Source organism: Falco naumanni, chromosome 17 (genome assembly GCF_017639655.2).
Source record: "Falco naumanni isolate bFalNau1 chromosome 17, bFalNau1.pat, whole genome shotgun sequence".
Lineage (NCBI taxonomy): Eukaryota > Metazoa > Chordata > Aves > Falconiformes > Falconidae > Falco > Falco naumanni.
In genome coordinates, this window is record NC_054070.1 from 2,130,366 (window position 1) to 2,155,038 (window position 24,673).

The following is a 24,673-nucleotide window of genomic DNA, read 5'->3' on the forward strand; positions in this document are numbered from 1 at the left end:
TGGCTCAGGAAATACTTTATTCTTTATATTTTCATTAAAAAATAAACATAGGAAACAAAACCACAGAACACTTGTGTGATAGAAACAAACGCAGAAGGTCAGAGCGTTGGCCAAAAGTGCATATTTAAGTCATGCTAGCACGTCCCTGATCCCACCCTGTCCCCCAAGCAAGGAGTCAGCAGGAAGCTCAACGAGCAGCACTACACAGAGCCCAGGCACCGCGGGGGCCAAGCTGACACCGCCGGAGAGCCCCGCGCTCCCAGAAACGCAGCGAGGCAGAAGACATGCTGAGGAGAGAGCGCTCCAGTGAGCCAGTGATGAAGCTCTCACTTGGGGCTCGTGGGGCAGGTGAAGGGTAGCTAGTGCCAGAGGATGTGGAATTACAAGGCAGGGGAAAAACAGCTGAGAACAAAGGGCAGAACAGAATCCTGGTTGTCACTCCAAAACAGCCCTGGAAGCAGACAAATCCTAGAAAAAAGGAAAATCAACACAATGAACTTGACTGAAAGGCTGACGTGGGCGTGCCGGACAGAGGTGCGTCCAGGGACGAAGCCCCGTCGCTCACCAGCAAGATCTATGTGACAGTAGCAATTGTGCCCCTGCTCCCAGGGCCTCGGCCCCTGCGTGGTGACCTCCCCACAGGGGTGGGAGCAAAGGCACTGCCGCCGTACCGCAAGGCTCCTGCTGCCAGACAATGCAGCACTTTGCAGCTGGGTCTGTCAAGCTTTTTTTTTTTTTTTGAGGGAAATATGATGTGATAAACCTTGCTGAGCCCCTTATCAGAGCACAAACGCTGCAGACCTGCTTCCACACCAGGCGATGAGCTTCCCCCCCTGCCCTCTACCCCCCGCAGCCTCAGGCTTTTGGGGCTCAGTAGCTGACAGCTTTCACCTGCAACTTCTTTTGCGTGCAGACCTGTGAGGAACCTGCAGCTGCAGCGCAGGACCCCCGTACACATGCTCACCCAGCTTGGCTCTGCACTGCTGGGTGCTCGAGGAGCATGTTTAAACATTCAGTATGTACAAGATGATTTGAAGCTGGAACATAAGAGCAGCTGGATTCACCCTCACACATCCACGTGGCCGAGAGCAACCAGAGGACCTGTGTGGTCCTGCAGTGGCTGAAGAGACCATCCAGTTGTATGTACATGTCTTCGGAAGCGTTCACCAGGCTGGCTGACACCAAGGCTGGGGGCATCTCTGCTCTGCCGATAGACTTAGCCACAGGAACAGCAGAGAATGCAGCTTCCCCTGACCTACTTCACCACTTCCTCCATCTTCAGAGCCCCTGATTTCAAATGACTGCCGAGATAACACGTTTATGCACATGCTCTAGTCAAAAGCAGCACAGAAAGCTGCTGTTCTGGTGCCTATTTCCACAGCATCCGCAACTCTCAAGAACAGTCACTGCAAACCACTTGGGACTCTTCCTCCAGCCGAGACTTTTTAGGATGTTCTTCCTTGTAAGTTCCCTCCAGATCACTTCTCCCGAAGGACGCAGACTCCGGCGTCACAGCGCTGCATCCCCAGGGAGGTTACCACTTCCCAGTTGTCAATGATGGGATCATAGCACTCAATGCTGCTCAGCAGCGAGTTGCCATCGTATCTGCAAGGACAGAAAGTTACAGGTGAGGGATGCTGCTGGAGGAAATGGTCGAGGTGTTCAGAGCCCTTCCTGGGAGGCTGGGCAGCCAAGTACTGTGGGAACGGCCTGAAATGAAACCACTGCATTAAGGCTCCTTTTTGCTGTCTGCTGCCGCTCTCCTGCCTGTCTTGGCCCTGGACCATCACGCTGCCTGTTCAGGCTGGGTGGTGACTCAGTGGGCTGCCTCCTCTCATAACGCTTGAAAATATAAACGTGAGGAGAGGCCAGCTGAAATGGGGCAGCAGGCTGGGCCACCTCAACTCCCCTGTTCCAGCAGACAGACATGCAGAGCATCTCCCTCTCGAGCCCAGGGCAGCCGCTTACCCAGCGATTGCGTACAGCCTTCCCCGCAGCACGGTGGCCCCCACGTAGCAGCGGGGGGTTGTCATGCTTGTCACAGTTGTCCAAGAATCAGTGCGAATATTATAGGCTTCCACGGAGGAGAGATGTGCCGTCCCATCAAACCCGCCAACTACATAAATATGGTCATTCAGCAGAGCCACTCCAGCCCCTGGAGAGAGAGAAGGCAGCACAGCTACACCCACGAGTGACACCGTCAGCACCTGGCCTGGGGCTCGCTGTTACAAGGCTGAACTAGGTCTGTTCCTCCTGCTTTGAAGGACACTTTCTTATGCCCGTGTGTCCCACAGAAGAGCCGTCATAACCCGGTGTCTTCCCTTGTTGTTGCCTCCAATACAATACATGAAAACCTCTTCCTCTTACCAAATGCTGCTGAATCTCTGGCATAAGGGGGACGGAGCAAGGCTGCAGCCAGGGCAGCACTAGCAATATGAGATACTGACCGTGGCTGAAAGACACCCCAACCCCCTGAACAGACCAGCACCAGGCTCGCTCTGCTGGCGGGTGGCTGGCTGGGACTCTGCCAGCACAGGGACCGGCTTCTCTGGCGTTTCTGGCCCCCTGGTGTCACCCAGCCCTTGGCTGTGGCAAGGAGAATGACACTGCTCCATGCGAAGCTGGAGGAGGGATTTCTTTGGCACTGCTCCTCTGGCAGGCAGGGAAATGAAAACTGGTGTCTACTACACAGTCACAGAGGTGTAAATGGCATAAGCATCTGTCTGAACAGCTGTTCTCACAGCAAAAGCAATCAACAATACAGCTGGCCCAACTGGGAATTTATGACAACAGCAGGAAATAAACCTCTGCCAGCCTCTGTTTCCTCATCTGCAGCTCCCGTCAGGTAGAGCACCAAGGAATGCAGCTCAGACAACGAGCACTCAGTGGCCTTAGGTGCCCCGGCCAACAGCTGCTGCTGTTGCAAGCCGCATCGCGAGCCGTTACCATCAACACATAACGATTGCACCGACAGCTGTCTTGAAGGAAACGAGCCAGCCACCCTGCAGCTCTTGGGCAGATCTGTTTTTTCTGCCAACAGGGTACAAAGAGACTTTCTGTTCCACCAAATGCAACCTCGCTTCCACCGCCTGCCTTTGGTGACAGCACCAGGGCGGCGGGGAGCAGCCAGGCTGCCGCAGTGGGCTCTCCGATAGCCTCAGTGAGGAAGACTTTGGCTGGGAAGAGCGATCAGACCGAGGCCTCCTCAGGGGAGTGGGATCTGGCAGTGCCATATGGCCGAGGTTTCCGAGGGGTGGCCTACCTCCAGAATCTGTCCTAAGAGATGAAGAGAAACAAGGAGAAGACAATCTCTGTGAAGGAAGGCAAGACTACTGTTAGTCCTGGTCTTTGAATTCAAATACCCGCACGCAGACAGCTCTAGGAAGCGCGTCAAAGCCTTGGGGAAAAAGAAGTCCGACAGGGTCCAAGGTCACCAGGACGAATGGGCTGGAACTGATACCAGGGTGGAAGCTGCAAGGGCAACTAGTGTCTAAGCTAACGGTAGTTTGGGGTGTTAGTGCCACAGAGCAGCAGCACAAAAACTGGGGGCAAAACCTGTTCTTGGGCGCACCCCCGTTCCAGATCTTGGTGCTCCAGGTCCCAGCACTGAGGAAGGAACCTGGCTGAGCCAGTGCCGGGGCCAAGAGCCTCACCATGTTGCTGCTCACTTGTGGCACTGAAGAGCCTGCTCTCTGGGCTTAAGCACTGCTACCAGAAGCCTCCGAGTCTTGTGGGAAGCTAGCACGGACCCGGGAAACACTTTTTATAAAAGGCTTTTTCCCTTGAACCCTTTGCTTTTGGTCTTGCTTGAAGCCACCTTCTGTGGTGCACGCAACAGATCCCTTGGGGAAACCAGTCTCATCCTTAAGCTTTCTAGAGATCTGTGGGTAGGTCTTGCATGTTGGTTCTGACGTAGGAAAACCCGCAGATTTTATCATGTGTTTGAATGTGGGGTCTTCTCGGATGTGGAAAGCAACCAACTTCTAAATCAAATCCATTCTCGGCTTATGTGGGTTGGAAAGTATTTCCCACTTAACAGGAACAGCCCTGTCAGAAGAGTAAACGTTTACAGCTTGGGGTTTTGGTGAACACCACTGCAGGCACAAGAAAGCTTCAATGTTTTTAGAACAGAGACCACTTTTGAGTAACCAGCACTTGTCCCTGAACAAGAACGCTCTAGCAGAGAACACAGAGAAACAACGCTGCCTAGGCTAACTGTAAAGGACATTTACCGAAAGAACTAGAGAAAAAGGGACTTCAAAAGGGTTTTGAAAGAGGGCCGGTAAGCACAGCTCAACTGCTCCATTGAGAACCACAAAGCTGCAGAGGCACTGAGCATCCTGCCCATCCGCATGGCTGAGCAAGGCCACGGCTGCTCGCTGGCGTGGCTGTGGAGGCCCGGGGCAGCTGGCCCGAGGCACAGCGCAACAGCAGAGGGCCAGCACTTTGAGCACAGAGGAGCTGCGTGAGCCCCACAGGAACTCCTTGGAGGAATGAAGGAAAGTAGAGACAGAAAGTTATTCCCAAAGTAGGATTCAAACTATAATTTTCTCCTAGATACAGCCGCCGAACTTAAAGCTCAGCGAGAACACCAAGCAGGAAAGACAGAAGAGTTGGCGGGGGATAATTAATGTGTGACTGCGCTGTGTTGCAAGCTGTTAACGTAATATTGTTGCAGTGTGACGCTGCCCTGGCAGTGCTGCTCCCTGCATTGCTGCTGCCCCAGGAGCCGAGGCCCAGCGTTTCACAAAGCAGAGCAAGATGAAGGAGCAGCCTGCCAGGGCACCTCCTGCCCTTGCCAAGTCCTGTGCAGCTGACAAGCACCGACTTAAACTGCCCCATTATCTTGCACTACAGCCTGTACTTTGTGCCTTGCCAGCTCCTCTCCAAGCCGTGCGCTGTTCCTCATCATGGAAGTCACACAGGACTTCCTCCCTGTAACCTATAAACCCAAACACACATTCCTCTATGTGCATCTTAGCATGGGATGGAGACATCAGGCACGTGAAAATTAATCTTTCATCTGGGGAGTTAAGTCAGCACGCCCTAAAATCATCCCTTCTCAAAGCCAAATCACCTGCTGGGGCCAGCCAACATCCTCCAGGACAGCAGAACGAGCCAGCAGTGACTGCTTCCTCTGCGCAGCACAACGCGTTTTGACCTCAAGGAGCTGTGGGCTCTTACCTGAGCGCTTAGTGGCCATTGGGGTGACATTTGTCCAGTGTCCAGTGTGGGGATCGTACCTCTCTACAGAATTTAGTATGTTCAGCCCGTCATAGCCACCTGAAACAAAATACAGGAGCAAACCATGGGTCTGACTTCTGGAAAACGTTTTCTGTGTGGAGAGTAATAACATGCCTGGTTCATCCTTAGCACAACACCGCGCTGCCATCAGCGCAGCTCACAGCACGCCGGGGCCGGCAGGACAAAGAGGATCCCTGCAGCTTGCAATGCCAGCCCGGAGCCAGCCCGGAGCGAGCTCTGCCCCTGCACCGCTCGGGGCCGAGCTGAGAGAAAACATCACCCCTCCAAGCCAGCAGAGCCAGGTTAGCACCACACTGCCCACAGCTGCCGCCGAGCGTGCTGGTGCCCACGTTGATGCTGCCCTCCCAAAGCAGACGTACGGCCTCCAGACCTGGCGGCGGCTCAGGCTCTGTGTGCTGCAAGCGCCAGCTGGCACTAGGAGGCTACGCAGTGTAGGCTAGGATGCCTCAAAGAGCTGTTTCACAAGAGGACACCAAGACATCTCATCGTGCAACTTCAGCAAAGGAGCAGTGTGCTGACATCGGCCTGGGGGGACAGCGTGAGGAAGAAGAATTTGGGAGAGGGAAGTGGAACCCATAAACCAGTGTCCAGTATCTGTGACTCCCCAGGAACGGGGCTGCAACAGATGTGGGTCCAGTGCTGGGCCTGCCTTTTCTGGGGCCCAGGGGGTGTATCTACAGAACAAGCGTTCTGAAATCTTCAGAGTGATTTGTCCTCCAGCACTCTCACTGTATTTACAGCTGGTGTGGGTCTCTGAAAATGAAACAAGTGCTACACAGAGGACTAGAAAACATACGGCTAGGGATACATATTTTGAGCACTATAACCAACATTGCTTTGTGTGGAGCAGATGCATCCTCTGTCCTGTGGCTATCTGCTTCACCTCTAGAGCATTTTAGCCACTGCCCAGTCCACACAAACCTCAGCTGGCGCCGCTCGTCCCCGTAGGCTGATTGTGCCCAGTTTGCTTCGGACAGCACTTACTGTAGTTATGTGGCAGCTCTAGTCTAAGCCATTGCGATGGTAACGGTGAGAGCAGGCTGCCTTCGCCGACAGAGCTGTGCAGCGCCCACTGCAGTGAAGTTAAACCTTCTAACCCGGACATGACATAATTGGTGCTCCCCACAGCCAGCATCTGCACTGTCATTTCTGTAAAAAGGATTTGCGGAACACCTAGAGGTCCTAAGGGTACCTACCGAGGCAGTAGATAACTCCGTTAGCTACAACAAGTCCTGCTCCTTCCCGCGCTGTCTGCATATCTCCCAGCATACTCCACTGATCGATGTTTGGGTCATATCGCTCCATACTGGTGTGACGTCTGCTTCCATCAAACCCACCAGAAACATAGATCATGTCTGCAATGTTAGACAGAGGTTGGACTCAGAGTCAAGCATCAGGCGTGCACGCGGAGCAAGAAGCCCCTCACAGATGGAGCAAAGCCACAACACGGACTGCAAAATACAGGAACAACTGCAGATCTTGGCACTTCGGAGCCAAGACAAGCCCAGCCTCCTCACCCTAGCTCACTGCATTAGCCTGCTCGCAGACCCAACAAACAAAGCAAACATAAAACCCATGTGGCCCTTAAACCTGCTTCTTGCTGATGGATGAAAGAGAACATACACACCCCGGTTACTTATTTCATGGTGCAGAACCTGCTGAAACACTGCCATACCCAAAACCTGCTTATCGCTAACAGCACGTCAGCACCTCCTCAAAGTCTTAAGAATCCTTCACTGCACATGCTCCAGCTTCAGCCTCTCCCCGGTGTTGGATGGTTGTTGCTGTACTCTGTGTCCTGCGCTCAGTAATACGCAACACTGTCGCCATCCCAAGAGCTTCCCACTCCATAACCCCTCCTAGCTCCTTTCCCCTCAATGCACAGACACATGCTGTAAAAATGAAGCGGAGGCAGAGCTCCTCTCAGGGTATGTGGGCAAGCTTTCCATTTCTACATCCAAACGATGAGAAGGCAGAATTTCAGACTCACCTCCTCCCTCAGAGCCATCCCACGCCGCACATACCAGCTCAGGGCATTTCAGGACGAGAACTGAACAGGCTACACCGCCCTGTCGGTACGGTGACCAGCACATACCTCCAAGGGTTGTGGCTCCTGCCAGGCCTCGCCGTACGTTCATCGGAGCCACAGAGTACCAGATGCCATCCTCATCTGATGTATAATCCAAGCACTCCACCGAGCTGAGACGAGAGCGGCCGTCGTACCCCCCAATCACATAGATCCGATCGTGCAGGGACACTGTAGCAACGTAGCGCCTCTTACGGGTGATGCTCTAATACAGTAAAAGGAACAAAAATGTCACGAGAGGATATAACGCTGATGCTTGGAGACCAATTGCTGTTCTTCCATCCTTTTTTGCTGCTCTATGGAAAACAGCCCACTAACCACAGAGGCAAACAGCACTGGGGATTTAAAGGATACAGCCTTAACAACTGCACCTGCCTTCCCCTGCCTGTATTCAGTCTCTGCCATACTCTCTTCTCGCAGCTGGATCTCTTTGCACTTAAACCATTTTGCATTAAATGTCATTTATCTTATGCTGCTAATGAATCTTTGATGCATCTTGGAGGTCTGTGTGCCCTCCACTGGCTCCCTGCAGAGACTGTTAATGGAAAAATGTGGAGACTTAGAATATTTTATTAAAATACCTGAAGCTTTTAGCCTCCAAAAAAAGAACAGAATTTTGGGACACCAGGGGATACTGGTTTTTGCGATTAGTGATACTGAAGAAGAGGCAGTTCTCCACCATTTCACACAGATGAAGGTGATTCTAAATTTGGGTAGAAACAGTCCTCAGTTCAGGAATTCTCTCTTCCTTACTATGTCCCATTATGCTCAGAAACGATGAATCCACAGAGATCATGCAGCTTGCCTGAAAGCAAAACTGATTACACTATTCCTATTGACATTTCAGTTATCATCACTAACCTTAAAGCTTAACACCCCTTCAATAGGAAATATGATAGCTCTCACTCCCACAACAAAGATGTGGGTCTCTGTAGGCTCATCTGATTAGAAATATGACAGCTACCTCTTATACAAAGCTTACTTAGCAGATCTGAAAATGTGAAGCTGTTTCGGCATTCACTACGTAAGCCCTAGCAGCCCGAAGAATTTCTGTCAGAAATTCGAAGCAGAACACAAAGGACAGCCTGAAGAGGAATGTTATAGAGCTGATGCTACAGGATCAGCGTTTGATCACAGCCTGTTCAACCCAACGGTGGTCAAAAATGGTCCCTTACTGGCAAGAAACTCCACTCCTGAGTCTTCGGGTCATATTTCTCCACAACATCAATCGGTGACTGCTGGCTGCCAAAGCCGCCGATCACAAGCAGCACTTCATTAGCTCCTAGAGCAAAGAGGGAGAGCAAAGTCAAGTCAAACCCTTCACAACCACGGGGTCACTTCAAGGGAACCACCTGAAGGAACACTGAGCCTTCCCCAGTGCAATGAGCTGCCTCTAAACCCCTGTTTTCACCATTCCACTGGCTACAGGCACTTGGAGTCCCGCTGTCCTCGGCGGGGGAGACGAGAGAGGAACTCTTCCAGGACACGGGGCAATAAGACTGACTCAGGTGCTAGCAGCCATCTGCTGAAGGGCTGTTAATACTCGATATCAGAGGTGCTTTGAGAAGACAAGCTGACCAAGTTAGGTGCTGGACTTGGCTCATTTATATCTTCTTTTTTATTCTTTCCACGATTTTCTCCCAAACCTCCGACCACCCCATGAAAGCGGAAGGAAAATATCTGCTTCCCTGCAGCCTCCTCCCAAAACAAGGCCTTCTCCCCTTGTCTGCAAGTGACATCCAGGCCAGATGGCACCTTTGTTCCCCACTTCACAGAGAAGCAAGTCAGGCTGACTGAAACCTGAAAAATTTATGAAGTATTCTCCCAGGAATTGTCTCAAGTCTTATGTATTTTATTTCAAAAGCTGCCTTCCATCTACTTTCTTTTCTCTGAGACGGTCCACGAATTTTTCTTATTTTCTTTGTGACTGTTAAATAACACCTGTGATATGGAGGGTCTGCATCACCCTTGTAACGACTGCCTTGAAGGCAGGCCTCTATCAGAGTTTTAAAAATAGATGAGCATCTTCTGGATTCCTTGGGCCCTTCTGTAACAGAGTTTTATTAGTTTAGAACCGTCCAGCTTTTCATCAGAGGACCGAACACCAAGCAATAAAGATTTAACAAGACCCTGTCTGTCACAAGGCAAAACAGCTGCAACCTCAGATGAAGAACAATAATATAAAAAAATAACTGGAAAGGAATCACAAAGCAGCTCCAACAACAACTTGGAAAGCCTCCAGTCTGGTATAACAGCTGAAAGTGCAATTGTTTCAGTTTATCCCATAGAAAATAAATACACCACTTGATCACAGTTTATAAGTGACACAGGATAAGAGCATTGCTGACAGCAGATGGTATTGAAACAATTAAAAAAAGGCAGGGCTGAATCCAGAAGATGAACCTTACCAATAAGGTGCTTAGCTTTCACCTGTACAATTAAACAATAAAACGATTTTGTGGTATCTCCTTTATCAGGTGAAGCATTCCAACTAAGAACAAAATGAAATGTCTTTCTGAAATGACAGGCTGAGCTGAACTGCATGTCATTGAAACCTGCGTAGGATGTTCCCACAAAAACAGAGACGTGCCTGGACTACGCCCACATCAAAACATTCCCTGCAGGCCAAAAAAGTTTATGCTCCAGCAAACCTGATCTGCCCTCCTCCTTTAGTAGTTAAACTGCTTTCTGCCCCTTAAAACAGCGTTAATAACAGGAACTGGCCGCACGGGGTTTGCCAGGGTCCCTCTCCATTACACAAGCAGCAGCACTGGAGAACACGCAGGGAGGTGCGCTGGCAGCAGAAGTCAATGCTGGCACCGATGGCAGTGCCCTGGGAGTACACCCGGGATAAAGGCACGGCAGAGAGAGCGAGTCTGAAGGTAAGAAAAGGGGCATCTGGTGAGGATTAGCTACAGTCATGAAGAAGCCAGTAAAACACTTTTCCTTCTCCTGTAGGCCATTCCTACTGTTTATGTTGCTCTCAAGTGCTTACACCCCTAAGCCAAGCGTTTTCCCAACAATTCAGACTGTGTTTGGTAGGATTTACTGAAACAGAGGCATAAATCACCATTTATTTGCCTTAACAAGACTTGGGGAGGGGTGGGGAAGTACCTCTGAAAGGAAAGGGGGACCTCTCCACCTCCCCCCTTGTGCCCTCCCCTCTTTGCTGAACCGTCCTCCACCTCACAGCTCTTTTTGTTTCCAACATCTGCCTTTTTAGACAGGAAGAAACTCTTCCCACAAATCTTGGACAGGTGCACACTGAGTCAAACATATCTGGAGGTACGAACGAGTAAGGAAACTGGTTTTATGGTTACAGCAGGGTCCTGGGATTAAAGGCAACCAACGAGCCCCCACGCTGCCACTAAACAATTCTGCTTTGAAAAAACCCACACCTCTGTCCTTTGCTCCAGTCCCCTTTCTGTACCACTGGGGCCTGTGGATTGACAAGTTCTGCTGTGCAGCACTTCAGTACAAGCACAAGGCACTGGGCACGGTGTGTAACACAGTACCTGCCAACGCCCCAGCCCGCCTTCGCGTCCTGCCCTTCGCTGCTCACCTAGACGGGCTCTAGTCCTGGGTCCTTGCATCTGACTCCGGAGCTCAGGCCGAAGATGAAATTTCTTAGCTTCATCTACGAGGTCTCTGCACTGCAGACTGCATCTTATAAAAGGCTGAGGAAAAACATGAGTCACTGGTACATGCAATGTATTTTAAGATCCCTCAGGAGAACTGTCCTAAAGCCAACTCTCATCAGCTCAGACAGCATAAAAATGACTTGTGCGCAGGCTGTTGCTAGCAGAGTCACGGTGCAAATACTTGCATGCAAGGAAATGTGGAGACAACTTAAGACTGGACTGCAGCTGAGATGATGTGGCTCAACCTTCACACAAAGTCTGGCACTGCAGGTTCCATAACGAAAACAACTATATTGGAAAACTAAGGAAAAGCCAATTTTGCTACATTTACGCCAGCTGAAGTATGAGAAGGGGGACTGGCAGTAAAAAATACACTTGAGATCAGTTTGGCTGGATCTGACCTATATGTTCAACTTTCAGCATACACCTGCCACTAAAGAAGAAAGAAACAAGGTGCACAGCACAATGAAGCAGTTTAGCTGGACCTGTTAGCTTGATCCCTGTGCACACGGGAAGAGAGAACCGGAGCAACAAGGTCCTCTTTAACAGAAGCGGGGGGCACGGCAGCCCAAGGACAGTCTCATCTCCCCCTTGCAGAACGCTGTGCAGTTCCCCTCCCTGGCTGAGCGCCTGCACCAACCTCCCTTGAACATCCAGCCTTCAGTTCCCTTTAGCTGTTTGCTGCTATATGCTGCTGCAGTAAGTTAAGATTTATTTTTACAAGTTTTTGGTACTTGTGCAAGAAGGCCAGGTTCAGAGCACGTGACGCCAGACAGGACCAACACTCTACTCTCCACGCTGCCCCGAGATGATGATGTCCCATCAGTGTGTGTCACTTCCAGACTGGAGAGGCCTGCCTGTGCGATAAGAAAGCTGAGCCCCTTTATACACTATCTTGGGCTAGTTTTGGAACAGATCTAATTGTTTTGCTACTAGTCCCTTTTGCATTAGCTTTAACTTCACTTTAAAGCGGACCATAACAATCTGACCAAACACATTTTGGCTCTGGCACAGCTTAACTGCCTGTTAGCTGCTCGTATTTAAGAACATCCATAAAAGGCAGCTATACCACGTTAGAATCATGGAATGATTTAGGTTGGAAAGGACCTTTAAGATCATCAGGTCCAACCATTAACCCAGCACTGCCAAGGCCACCACTGAACCATGTCCCTGAGCACCACATCTACATGTCTTCTGAGCACCTCCAGGGGTGGTGATTCCACCCCCTGCCGGGGCAGCCTGCTCCAGTGCCTGACCACCCTTTCGGTGAAGATGTTTTTCCTCGTGTCCAACCTAAACCTCCCCTGGAGCAACTTGAGGCCGTTTCCTCTCGTCCTGTCACTTGTTCCTTGGGAGAAGAGATGGATACCCACCTCGCTACAGCCTCCCGTCCGGCAGCTGTAGGGAGCCATGAGGGCCCCCCCGAGCCGCCTCCTCTGCAGGCTGAACCCCCCCAGTTCCCCCAGCCGCTCCTCAGAGCACTTGTGCCCCAGCCCCTGCCCCAGCCCCGCTGCCCGGCTCTGGACACGCTCCAGCCCCTCACTGTCCCTCCTGAGTGAGGGGCCGAAACTGAACCCGGGGCTGGGGGTGCGGCTGCGCCGGTGCCGAGTGCAGGGGGACGGTCACTGCCCTGGTCCTGCTGGCCACACTGCTGTGCCACAAGCCAGGATGCTGTTGGGCTCCTTGGCCACCTGGGCACGCTGGGGGCTCACGTTCAGTTTGCCGTCAGCCAGCCCCCCAGCCCCCTTCCCTCCGGGCAGTTCCCAGCCCCCTGCCCCCAGCCCGCAGCGCTGCGTGGGGCTGGTGTGACCCAGGTGCCGGACCCGGCACTGAGCCCTGTTGAACCTCCTACAACTGGCCTTGGCCCATCGGCCCGGCCTGCCCAGATCCCCCTGCAGAGCCTCCTGCCCTCCCCCACATCAACGCTCCCCCCGCCCCCCAACTTTGTGTTGTCTGCTAACTTACACGGGATTAGAGATAAATGTTGCTAAATCGGGCACTTCTCTACGCAGAGAAGTCTGTCATTCAACACCCAGCACCCATCAGGTGACAAGGGCTAGCAACCACTAGCTACCTCACATCAAACCACAGTGCTGGATTGAACCTCTCTGATCCTTCCTGCCAAACCTGGCACCGGGTCAGCATCACTTCCTGATTGGAATTAAACTTCCACTCCAAGTTTAACTATCTCTTACTATCCACATTTTGGTGTGCCCCTGCAACACCCCAGCCACACCAAGATGCAGTATTGGCTACGGCTCTTAGCTGCGTGCCGGCCCCGGACCTGCGCAGCTGCTGTCCTCATTCAAAGGTACATGCTCCCCACCTGCACCTAAAACAATTTCTGAGGGGCCGTGCCCTCCCCAGGATCGCACGCCAGCAACCTTCAGCCTGGAGAAGGAGACCTGCTAGTCCTTGTGAATCAAAGGCAAAAAGCGCTTCTTAGAAATTAGTAACAGATGACGACAGAAAGTTGCTACATATACCAGAGGAGACAACTAAGGGCTTGGGATGGGGCGCCCTCCCAGCTGAGAAGCGGGACGCCGCAACGGCTGGCACGGAGCGAAACAGTGGGCACTGCAGCTGAACAGGAACAGCTCCACAGAGCCAGCATCAAAAAGCATCAGCAGAGAAAGCAGCTTTAAACTGGTTTCATTAGGGCAGCGGCAGTCTAACCAGGGAACACAGCGATCACACACCAGTACTGGCTCCCATTGAGCCTGGATGCCGATACCTCAGTGTCGATGACATCTGTGATGTAGCGGGGGGTGAGAAGCGGCATGCGCACATACTGCAGCAGCTCTGGCAGCGATGCTTCCCGTTCTTTTTTTGAGTGCTTCACCCAGTTTATAACTGCCTCAAAAACTGGCTCTTCAGAGTCCACCTGGAAAGAGGAGGCACACACGGATCAGACTGCAGGGCGGTATTTCAGTTACTGCTGTGGAACAGGCGACTTCCAGGCTGTTGACACTGCTTCACAGCTAGCAAAAAAAGCAGGACATTTCAAGTAAGAGGCTGTTATGGAAATTTCCGTGAGCTGTATTTACAGGCACTATGAAATTTCCTCATTTTCTTTTCCTTAAAACTGCATTTGTTTTTTTCCTTGCAGCTGAGATCAATAAGTGGCAGTATGAGTACCAGAACAGAGAGCTTTACGGTAGGCAGCAGAGCCAGAAGCTGGGAGCCACCACTCTGTTGGGACAGCGCAGTGACAGGTGGCTCCCCCGACTTCTCAGCGGAGCAGGAGTTATGGTCCTGCAAAATGCAAAGTACCATCATAAAGATGATCAGAATCACATTTCCTTTTAATGGAGCAGAATCTCGCCGACCCCCCTGCAGCCCTGTGCCCATGCACTGCCCCTTTAACACCCAAGCCATACCAGATACATTTAAGTTTTGTTTTGTTTTTTAATTTCAAACCACATTTAAGAAACAATAAACAACTGGATTTCAGGGTGGAGAACCCTGCCTTCTACTGTTTATTTTATTTTGTGACTGGTTTATTTCTCTCTCCATTTAGAACCAACATATGCTGGTGCTCACACCACTTTGAGATTACACTGACTAAACTGCCTAAATTTGCTACTTTTAGAGAACCTCAGGTGCTTTGGACATCTATGACTGCCAAAAGTGAAAGAATTGTAAAAAGCTCTATAACATATTATTTAGGCTTGGTTTTCTTTTTGCACGTCTTCAGATTATCCACTGTAAAAGTAATTCAGACATTAATTTATTATCATGAGGTCTGTTAACTGTTATTAAATAGGAAGATAAAAGGAGATACTGTAATAACAGGCTTGAACCTTCCCACCAATATATGACTGGTCCACTTTGAAATTCAGTTTGAAGCTGTCCATTGCAGAATATTCTGAAGCAGGGAGCCCCAGAGGTTAATTACATAAGGCAATTGTTCCAAACCATTGATTTATATTTGTTACAGCGTAATTTGAAAAGGCCTCTTTCTATTTGAATTACAGGGAAAGGACAATCAGAGCTCACAAGAACAGAGTACTTAATTGTTTCCAATTTTCCCCACCGCCTTCTTAAATGCAATAGTCCTGTATCATTTTATTCCCTCTCAAACTGACTGTCCTCTGATACATTTAACAGTTTTGTTGTTCACGAAATCATTTCCGTTTTCTGATAAGCAATGGGTAACACTAAGCAGTGCCACAGGGAGCACCTGCCGTTGTAGGTCTCGAAGGGCCAGGGGATTTTCTGAGGGTGCCCCCCCAGCACATCACCTCTGAACTGGCACACAAGGCATGCACACCTCGCCGTGTGTCTGCAAGGTCCTTGCAATCCACAAGGAATTTTACTTCGCCTGTGCGGGTCATCCGATTAGTTTGGCTGGGTCATTCTCCAGTACCTCACTATTTCCTCCTCCCTGTCCAGCAGCGTTGTGTCAGTACTCACCACAACCCACGTAAGCCCAAACCCTCACAGCGTTACAGCTGCAGCTTGTTAAACACCAAACACGCTCAGCCGTTACCTCGGCTTGTGCCGGGGTCCTTCACTGCAATCCTGCTGCTTTCCCAAGCAGGCCTGTTAACAAGAGGATGTCACCTTGCCTGAAGGTCACTTTCAAGGCAGGCTTTCATAGCATACATCAAGAATTCCCCTCTGGCTAACCCTGTATTGGCTTTTCAGGAGTCTCACCAAAGATATCACTTACATTGCTTCGCTTCGAAGAGTTCATGTTGTTGTGAACTGTGAATAGCGATTGCTTCCATCACTTCTTTTAGAAGTGAAGCAAACATTAACTCTCGACACAGTCCACCTCAATTAAAAAAAATAAATAAGTCAAGTCCCCTCCCCATTACCAAGGAATGTTTAACTTTTTCATAAAGAATTTGGAAAGAAAGTACCCCACAGGTTCCAGCCAAACAGTAAATCCTCCAGAAACCAACCTTAAGGGAGCTAAATATGTATGTAACTCCCTGAAGGGTCGCGCTACCCTGCACCATCATGCATTCTGCTGCTTAGTAAAAGTGGAGGACACCCAAATGCCTGGGATGACACACACATTCCTTGTGCTGCTGAGAAGCGTGCAACGGTCTACAAATAGAAGTTAAAGTCTTGGGGGTATTTCTGAAATGTAGGCATTGAGACAACTTGTCTTTGTAACCTCTGAGAGCTCCTCCAGGGAAAGGAGGGGACAAGGGAACGAGAACCCTGCAGAGGTAACTGTGATTGTCTCGTAAGAAACACTTCAGTGATAGCAAATTCTCACACAGAAACTACATGTTACTGATCAATTTCAGATGACACGGCTGAAAAATTAGAAGCAACTTCTTGGAAATCAAATTAAAATTCAGGAATTGTGTGAAAAATCCACCCTAGAAGTACAGACTAATTATTGACTGGTTTCAATGTTTTACTTCAATGCTTTGCACAGTAATGGTACTTTTCAGGTTTTACCTGAATTTCATCACACTTGATGAGCTTTTCAACCTCTTCTTGATTTAAGAGGATAAACTCTTCATGCTGAACCACCTCTGGAAAATGTTTCTGGCTGAAGACCTCTGCAGCTTGCATTAGATCAACACAATTGTGTGTCTCAGCAAAATCCCGAATGCCCAAACAATTTGATGGATCCAGCTGGCTTTCTAGAAACTCACAGCAAGCTTGTTTCACACCTACGGAAAATTGGAGGGGTGAATGAGCACTGCATGCTTACTATCAATCCACTGCTTTGGAACGGGCTTCAGAAAAGAAAGTTCTAAACAACAATGAAAATCCAACTCAAATAACAAGCTCAAAAATACTACAGAAACACACATGCAAACATTTCTTTGGAGGGATGTAAAAACACTAAGCAGTAGACCATGTGTATCAGCTCTTTTGATCTCTGGCTATTCTATCTGAACACAAAAATTAAATAAATCTTATACTAGGAAGGGACTCGCATGCGAGTTGTACACAGCTGCATGGATTATAAACAAAAAATGTATATGCTAGTGGATATGGCTACCAGATTTCTAGGTTTTCTCCAATGTCTTTTTCATAAGCTGCCTGGGATTTGGGATAATTGCCTGGGATAGCTCCATAGGTGCATGTGCAATGACATCAACCAGTCTGTTAATGACCCAGACATACTATGATGGCAGGTCAAATGGCATCTAGGATTTGCTTATTATAACAAGTTGATGGAGCTGTAACATTTGTGCACTATACAGCCCACAAATCCTCTTGGGAATTCTCATGCAGAAATACAGTAGCCCAAAGCATGGAACAATAACCTGTTTTATCATCTTTTTTTCCACTTAAACCAGTTCCTCTACCAAGGAGACCACAGCGCACAAGACAACAGAAGTTTGACATAAGCTTATAAATATCACGCCTCCCACAATCTGTCTTCCATTTACAGAAGGTCAGACAAACCAAATCTCTAAACAGCATCAATTTCTCAATTTGTGCTGATACTTGGCAATTACCTTTCAGCTGAAGCAGACATGCCGCTGGGAGCAATTCTTGGACATTTTCTACTGTCACGTGAACAGTTTCTGTATATACAAAGTCTAGCAGGATTTCCATGGTGGAGGCTGTCAGTCCCTGGATATCTACATAGGGTTTATCTTTCTCTGACAGCTGTAAATTAGAAGGGAGACAAAGGTTTATTTTTCAGTAATGTGATCAAAAAGCCCACAACACTCAGCGGTTTTTAAAAATGTGATCAGTCAGAGAGGTTTCAACAGATTTGTCCTTTCTTTCGTTGTGAGAACAAGAACTGAAAGAACAAGGGGAAGGAGGGAACTTCCCTAAAGAATTCACTTACAGGGCAAGTAAAAGAGACGAAGTTCATTACGGATCAGGAGGACAGTTAAACTGCACTGTAAAATGAGCAAGCTGAGATTAGATACAGCAGAAATTACATGTGTCATTTGTGCAAGACAACTAAACTCTCCTCTCCATGCAGTAACTCCAAGCTTTACTACAAGACACAGCCCAGGGAGGGATCTCCCCTGGGCTGGATGCGTTTGACATGCTGCAGTTTACATGGAGTCCTCACCTCATCACTCCACTTTAAAACCAAACCAAACAGAAATCTTTCCTAACTCTTCAGTTCCTGATCCATCCTTCAAGCTTATGGTCAAGGTTCCTAAAAAGCATGACAATTTATAGGCCATGAAGTTCAGAGTTAAAGGTAAAATATAGGTTTAGCTTAAACACTTGAAAGTAAAATGATAGTAGATACAGTAATGGTACTTACACAATCTTGACTTTGTCCCCTGACTATTTTATCACCTCTACGATGCATCACTTCGGAATTACTATTTTTTTGAAGGAACGTTACCCTCTCAACAGTCAATCTTCGGGAATAATAAATTCTGGGAATCCACCAAATTTGCACTTCTATAGGTATAAAACTGAGATTCTATTTCACAAAGCATCAGCTTTGTGGTTCAATGCATCCGTCATGAAGCTGCTGGCACAGCATCTAATGAAACATGAACAATGGGCTAGCAGGTGGACTCACTAATCAAACCCTGCACATAACTGCAAGCCTGTCAGCATGAATGGACCTCAACAGAAGGATGCTTCCATGCTGCAAACCCAACCTTTTTTCCCCATTACTTTTGAAAAAGTAGTCAGTATCAGTGCAAGCACGATTCAGATGAAAGCCCACGACTTTTCTTGCCAAGGAGTCTATAGTTCATTACAGATTGAGCAGATACTCTGTGAACAGAAAGCATGATCACTTGGCTCAGAATCTGCCACAGCCGGGGAAAAAGGAGGTAATAAAGAAGTAGAAAAAGTAAGAGCAGTCAAGGGTATTTCTGCAGAGGCATTCCATGACACAGTAGCAGAAGGGAAGAAATGTGTCTGCTAAGACTGAGCCATTTCCATGATGCAGAGAGATACACTTCACAGCAGAGAAGAGAAACACAGGAGGCAATGGTGATACTCAAAAGTAATTTGAGGGAAGAGGTCTTTCAAGTCTGTTGACACACTGAACAAACTTTATAGCATCCAGAGTCAGAAAGGAACAGCAAACTACCTCATCTGACCTGCTGTATGTCAGGCAATGCATGGCATTTAGAAAGTAAAATGAGTCCTTAACTTGGTCTACACAAAACATTCCTAAAACGAGACTAAGCTATTTGGTACAACAGATGAAGCACACAGATGTCACCAAGGGTCTAAACTGACAAGTTCATACCATTCCAACAAGCAAACTGAGATGTAGACCGTGCACACTCAGAAGAAAGAGGATACAAAGTTAGAGACATCTACTGACAGGAGACTACAAGGGCACCGCACCTCCTGGTAATGTATTAGACTGCCTCAGGCTGCAGTTGTAGACACCTGTTCTTCACAGACCAGCCTGGTGCTGGTAAAGAAGCTCTTGTCCCCACAGTTAATATTCAATAATCAGCCATGCCCATACTCTCTTTATACTGTTGACTAAAACACAAACCACGGGGACAACACTAATATGATAGAGGCTATTACCTCCTGCTTCCCTCCTACTTCTGCTGCGCTCCGCTACTTGCTTGTTATTTGGCTCGCAGTTTACTTGTGTGCCAAGACTGCTTGGAAGGAAGAAAATATTTCAAGTAACTTCACATAATGTACGTGATGCTAGGATCCCAAGCTATTCTGCATCAGCCTTTAAATTGTCTTCATTCTGATCTCCTTCTTTGAGTCTGAACACCCCGTGAAGACTCGGAGCTGTAGCTCCAGGCTGCCTATGCAGTGTTAAGAGAACTGTACACGGTGCTTAGTGCTGTGCTGTGGGGGCAGAGAGTCCCTCTTTTATCAACACATCCACATATTTGCACTCAGAAGCAATGCAAAATTATGGTCATACAATGCTAATCAAAACACAGTACAAGCAGCTTTCCTTTCGCAGGCATTTAGTGGTACAAGACATCTCTGCTGTCAGAATTTCAGATTAGTTTCCCCCTTTATTGTTTAGTATCAGAATTCTGCTAACCAGCAGAAGTAAAGCAGTAAGGGATTGATACTCCCTAACACAAGCCCCTTTCTAACATGTTATAAAAAGTATGCAGCACTACAGACCCAGAAATAACTGAAGCATCCAGGAAAACACATTCCCATAATTAAGGGGAGTCACTTGAAGTTGTCATGAGTTTTACCCCAGGATGCCTAAGCTGCTGAAAGCCTTAAGGCAGGGGCTGCAGGGCTGGTGTGGAACATAACGTTGCTGCCTCCCATTCTATCCATATATCATGCAACTCACTCTGCAGGAGAACGGACTTAGAATTTTGGAACCACGTTCTTATCCAAGGCCATGTCTTGGTTTTGCCTTCACTAATGCAGATACACAAAAGTATATTCTAACAAACCCCTCCAATTTCTCCTCACCTATACGGGAAAAGAGATGCTGGCAGGACAGTGCTAATGTGTGGCTCGCTGCATTCTGGAAGGCATTCACAGTACAGTGAAGATGACCATGTAAGAACCTGGAAACAGAAGTTGTTTATTTTTATAATCAGAAAAATATCGCTCCACCTTCTAGGGGAAGAACCCCTTCAATTTCCAGAACCCTCCTCCAAAAGAAGACAGACTAGTTTCCTTCTGAGCTGGAGCCAACAGTCAGCTCTTAACACATCCCAAGTTATGCTAACTTGTCCTAACAGACAGAAATGTCAGTGCCTAACTGGGATCCAAGGGAGCATTTGCTAAAACTGCTCTTCAATTTTCACTACAAGGAAGAACACTGTCAGTAAAACCGATGGGTGTTCCAGTTTTCCCACACTACTTAACATAGGGGCAGAGAAAGGTGTCAAAAGCCAGGGGTTCAAGTGGTGATCAGTGGTTTCTCCTGATTCTGGAAAATGGGAAGAAACTAATACTAAATAAGATTGAGAACTTTTTAAAGTAAATGGTTAAGTTGGAAGTGAGCAAAGGATGGAAACTAGAGATATATGGATTGGCAAACACATTTCTTTATGACGAAAATCTCTGATGACAGCCTCAGTGCTACACTGTCCATTCACAATGTTACATCTGTGCATGACAGGGGGCACAACCCAGAGATCAGTTCTGAACAAAGCCTTGAGCAGCCCAAGTCTGAAAAAAGCCACACATTACAGCTAGCCAAGCAGTCCCCAAATTCACAGGAGGCAAATGATGAGGCAAAGAAAGCTCTTGCAGAGACTCTTAGTCCATTATGCAGCACAGCATTCCAAGTTCCCTCAAGTTACAGCCATGGCCAAAACACTCTGTACCCACAAGTGTCTGGAGAGTGACCAGCTGCCATCCCATAACACTCACCAACATACTTGTCATCGGCACGCATCGGAAGCGGGTCTGCTTTGAGACTTACCAAGCTGTCATTTCCTGCAGAGAACACTCTCCCACAAACACCTGGTAATTGTGCACGCCACTTGGCAGGTTTGTCATTTTGGGGTTTCCATACGAAAAAGCAAAATTGGAAGAAATACCATCAAGCAAAAGTAGTAAAACCCTTAAAGCAGCGGCAATTAGTGAGCGTGAGAGATCGAGCAATCATGCCCACTGGGCACTGGACGCACTTATTTTTCTAGGAAGAATTACATCTATGAATTAAGGTCACTACAATGTTACAGGTAAAATGAGGCATAAAGAAGGAAGGTGCCATGATCTCAGCTTAGAACCGAAGTATACCAATCCTCAGCCTTCGTTAGCAGCCACAAAGAATGTTCTGTAGCACACAGGGCGATGGGATCTCTGAGGCGGCCTAGATAAAGTCCACGAAGCCACAAGCATTGACAGGAACACGGAGATGAACACAAAGCAGCAGTGCTGCCTGCTGTACCGCTGCGCACCTTGAAGGTACTGGTAAACAGAGGACTTCAGCCTCCAGGAACTGCATTTGCTTTGTGTAATTTAAAAAAAAAAAAATACATTTCCTTTATGCAAAGAAAGAGCACAAACCTGAAAAATTTGCAACTTTCATGAAGACACGGACAGAAAATATATTGGTATGTGGCCTGTCCACGTACACAGTCTTTCTTTGGTTGATTTGCACGGGCCCATAAAAACTAAGACACCTGCTCACCCAGCACAGCCCTGAAAGGAGTACACACAGAGAGCTCTGCCAACACTGTTCGTTGCTGGATAAAACAAAGAAGAAAAACATTCTCTCCTGCAAGCACCACTAGGCTAGCAGGGAGGTCTTTAGGACCTTTGAGCTACTTAGGAGTTTTTTTTTTTCTCACTGCTAATGGGGAAGTTACTAGGATAAGGAAAACATCTTCTGTGTGAAAAAGCCACAAAGATGGATTCAAACTTACAAAAGACAAAGCCAGGCAAAGCATCTCCTATTGAATAACACAAAAAAACGCCGGCTTTAGCTCAAATATCACCTTCCAGTGACTCAGAGAAAGGGCATGCAGGTAGCGTGTGTCGATACAGTAAGTACTGAGCGCAGAGACCTGGCAAGCGAGATTTGACAAGCACAGCAACTCGGGCTCATAGCCTCACCCCCAGCGGTTACATCCTCTTCGCGACAGTGGCAGCACAACCCTACACACACCAGCTGAGAGACCAGGACCCCAGCTAAACACCCTCCGTTTCAGTTTTCAAAGGCTGCCTTAACGCGCCACCCGGTCTAGGGCACGCACCACGGCTCTCCCGGCCTCGCACGAGGGCTGGTACCCTCGCCAGGAAACGTGCCCAGAAGCATGAAGACCATAAAGCACCACCAGAAAAATCAATCCATGTATCGGAGCCTTCCAGCTTGCCTGCTCAGCCCGGCAGCTCCGTGGTGCACAGGCTGGTCACACAGCAGACCATGATCCAGGACCGTGGTGCCAGTCCCAGCCTCTGGTCCCCACCACGCTGTGATGAAGGGTGCTGGGGCCACCATGAGGAGACTGAGAATCACCGCCAGGGGCCCCAGGGCCACCAGGCGGGGACCCAGAGGGACGGAGGGCCACCACGGGGGGGGCCCAAGGCCACCAGGCAGGGATGCAGAGGGACCAGGGCCACCAGGCAGGGATGCAGAGGCACCGAGTGCCACCACGGGGGGGGGCCCAGGGCCACCAGGCAGGGATGCAGAGGGACCAAGGGCCACCAGACAGGGATGCAGAGGGACCAAGGGCCACCACGGGGGGGGGCCCAGGGCCACCAGGCAGGGATGCAGAGGGACCAAGGGCCACCACGGGGGGGCCCAGGGCCACCAGGCAGGGATGCAGAGGCACCGAGGGCCACCACGGGGGGGGGCCCAGGGCCACCAGGCAGGGATGCAGAGGCACCGAGGGCCACCAGACAGGGATGCAGAGGGACCGAGGGCCACCACGGGGGGACCCAGGGCCACCAGGCAGGGATGCAGAGGCACCGAGGGCCACCACGGGGGGACCCAGGACCACCAGGCAGGGATGCAGAGGCACCGAGGGCCACCACGGGGGGGCCCAGGGCCACCAGGCAGGGATGCAGAGGCACCGAGGGCCACCACGGGGGGGGGGCCCAGGGCCACCAGGCAGGGATGCAGAGGGACCAAGGGCCACCACGGGGGGGGGGGCCCAGGGCCACCAGGCAGGGATGCAGAGGGACAGAGGGCCACCACGGGGGGGCCCAAGGCCACCAGGCAGGGATGCAGAGGGACCAAGGGCCACCACGGGGGGGCCCAAGGCCACCAGGCAGGGATGCAGAGGGACAGAGGGCCACCACGGGGGGGGCCCAGGGCCACCAGGCAGGGATGCAGAGGGACCGAGGGCGACCACGGGGGGGGGGGGGGGGGCAGGGCCACCAGGCAGGGATGCAGAGGGACCGAGGGCCACCACGGGGGGGGGGGGGGCCAGGGCCACCAGGCAGGGATGCAGAGGGACCGAGGGCCACCACGGGGGGGCCCAGGGCCACCAGGCAGGGATGCAGAGGCACCGAGGGCCACCACGGGGGGGCCCAAGGCCACCAGGCAGGGATGCAGAGGGACAGAGGGCCACCACGGGGGGGGCCCAGGGCCACCAGGCAGGGATGCAGAGGCACCGAGGGCCACCACGGGGGGGCCCAAGGCCACCAGGCAGGGATGCAGAGGGACAGAGGGCCACCACGGGGGGGGGCCCAGGGCCACCAGGCAGGGATGCAGAGGCACCGAGGGCCACCAGGCGGAGATGCAGGCCCCGCCGCGGCACAGCCCGGCCCCGAGGCGGCCCTGCCTCCCCCCCGCGGAGCGGCCGGGCCCGGCGGCTGCCCGCGCCCCCGGCCACACCGACCTCGCTGGTGAACATGGCGCAGAAATAGTCGCTGCAGGCGGCCAGGACGATGCGGTGGGCCGGGAAGTCCTTGTGCTCCACGCGGAGGGTGACGTCGCAGAGCGTGTTGCTCTTCCGCAGGGCGTTCATGGCGTTGAGGATGGACTTGGCGTGCGAGTTGGTCATGATGTCCTTGGGGGGGGCCATGGCGCCCGGCACCTGCGGGCACAGCCAGCACGGCCACATGTCACGGCCCGCCCGCCGCGCCGCCAGGGGGCGCCCGCCCGCCCGCCGCGCCGCCCCTCCCTCTTCTGTTCCCTGCCTCTCCCTCTGCCCCCCCGCCCCGCGCCGCCGGGCACAGGCCGGCCCCGGCCCCGGCCCCGCTCCCCGCTGGCACGGCCCGCCCGGCGCAGCCCGCCCGCACTCACCGCCGCGGGGAGAGGTCCCGGCCCGCACACCCCGCCTCCCCCTCCCTTCCCTCTCCCAGCGCGGCGCGCCCTGATGGCGTCATTACGCCGCGCCGCGCCGCCGCGCCG

At 50.6% G+C, this 24,673-nt stretch overlaps 1 protein-coding gene across 7 annotated transcripts; it reads right to left on the reverse strand.

Annotated features, from left to right (window-relative positions):
• KLHL12 (kelch like family member 12) lies at positions 1-24,631 on the reverse strand. 7 transcript variants are annotated; one of them, XM_040616523.1, is made up of 12 exons: positions 24,566-24,631; positions 24,159-24,356; positions 17,430-17,583; positions 16,414-16,631; positions 13,727-13,876; positions 10,914-11,028; positions 8,527-8,633; positions 7,361-7,556; positions 6,462-6,620; positions 5,185-5,283; positions 1,969-2,155; positions 1-1,605 (listed from the first exon to the last, which is right to left on the reverse strand). In XM_040616523.1, the coding sequence occupies exons 2-12, from the start codon at positions 24,342-24,344 to the stop codon at positions 1,479-1,481; spliced, it is 1,698 nt and encodes a 565-aa protein (XP_040472457.1). In that variant the 5' UTR covers positions 24,345-24,356; positions 24,566-24,631; the 3' UTR covers positions 1-1,478. The 7 variants fall into 7 exon arrangements, with proteins under 7 accessions (XP_040472457.1, XP_040472453.1, XP_040472454.1 ...); XM_040616519.1 differs by having other exon boundaries at positions 1,969-2,179; positions 24,566-24,626; XM_040616520.1 differs by lacking the exon at positions 24,566-24,631 and adding an exon at positions 20,326-20,423 and having other exon boundaries at positions 1,969-2,179; positions 24,159-24,218.
• Positions 24,632-24,673: the final 42 nt, after the last annotated feature.

Coding starts and splice junctions, on each gene's coding strand:
- KLHL12 (XM_040616516.1), bottom strand. CDS start 24,383: ATGTGGCCGTGCTGGCTGTGCCCGCAGGTGCCGGGCGCCATGGCCCCC. Junction 8,634..10,913: donor CAGGACTAGAGCCCGTCTAG/GTGAGCAGCGAA, acceptor TCTTTGCTCTAG/GAGCTAATGAAGTGCTGCTT. Junction 1,606..1,968: donor AGGCTGTACGCAATCGCTGG/GTAAGCGGCTGC, acceptor CTGTCCTTGCAG/ATACGATGGCAACTCGCTGC.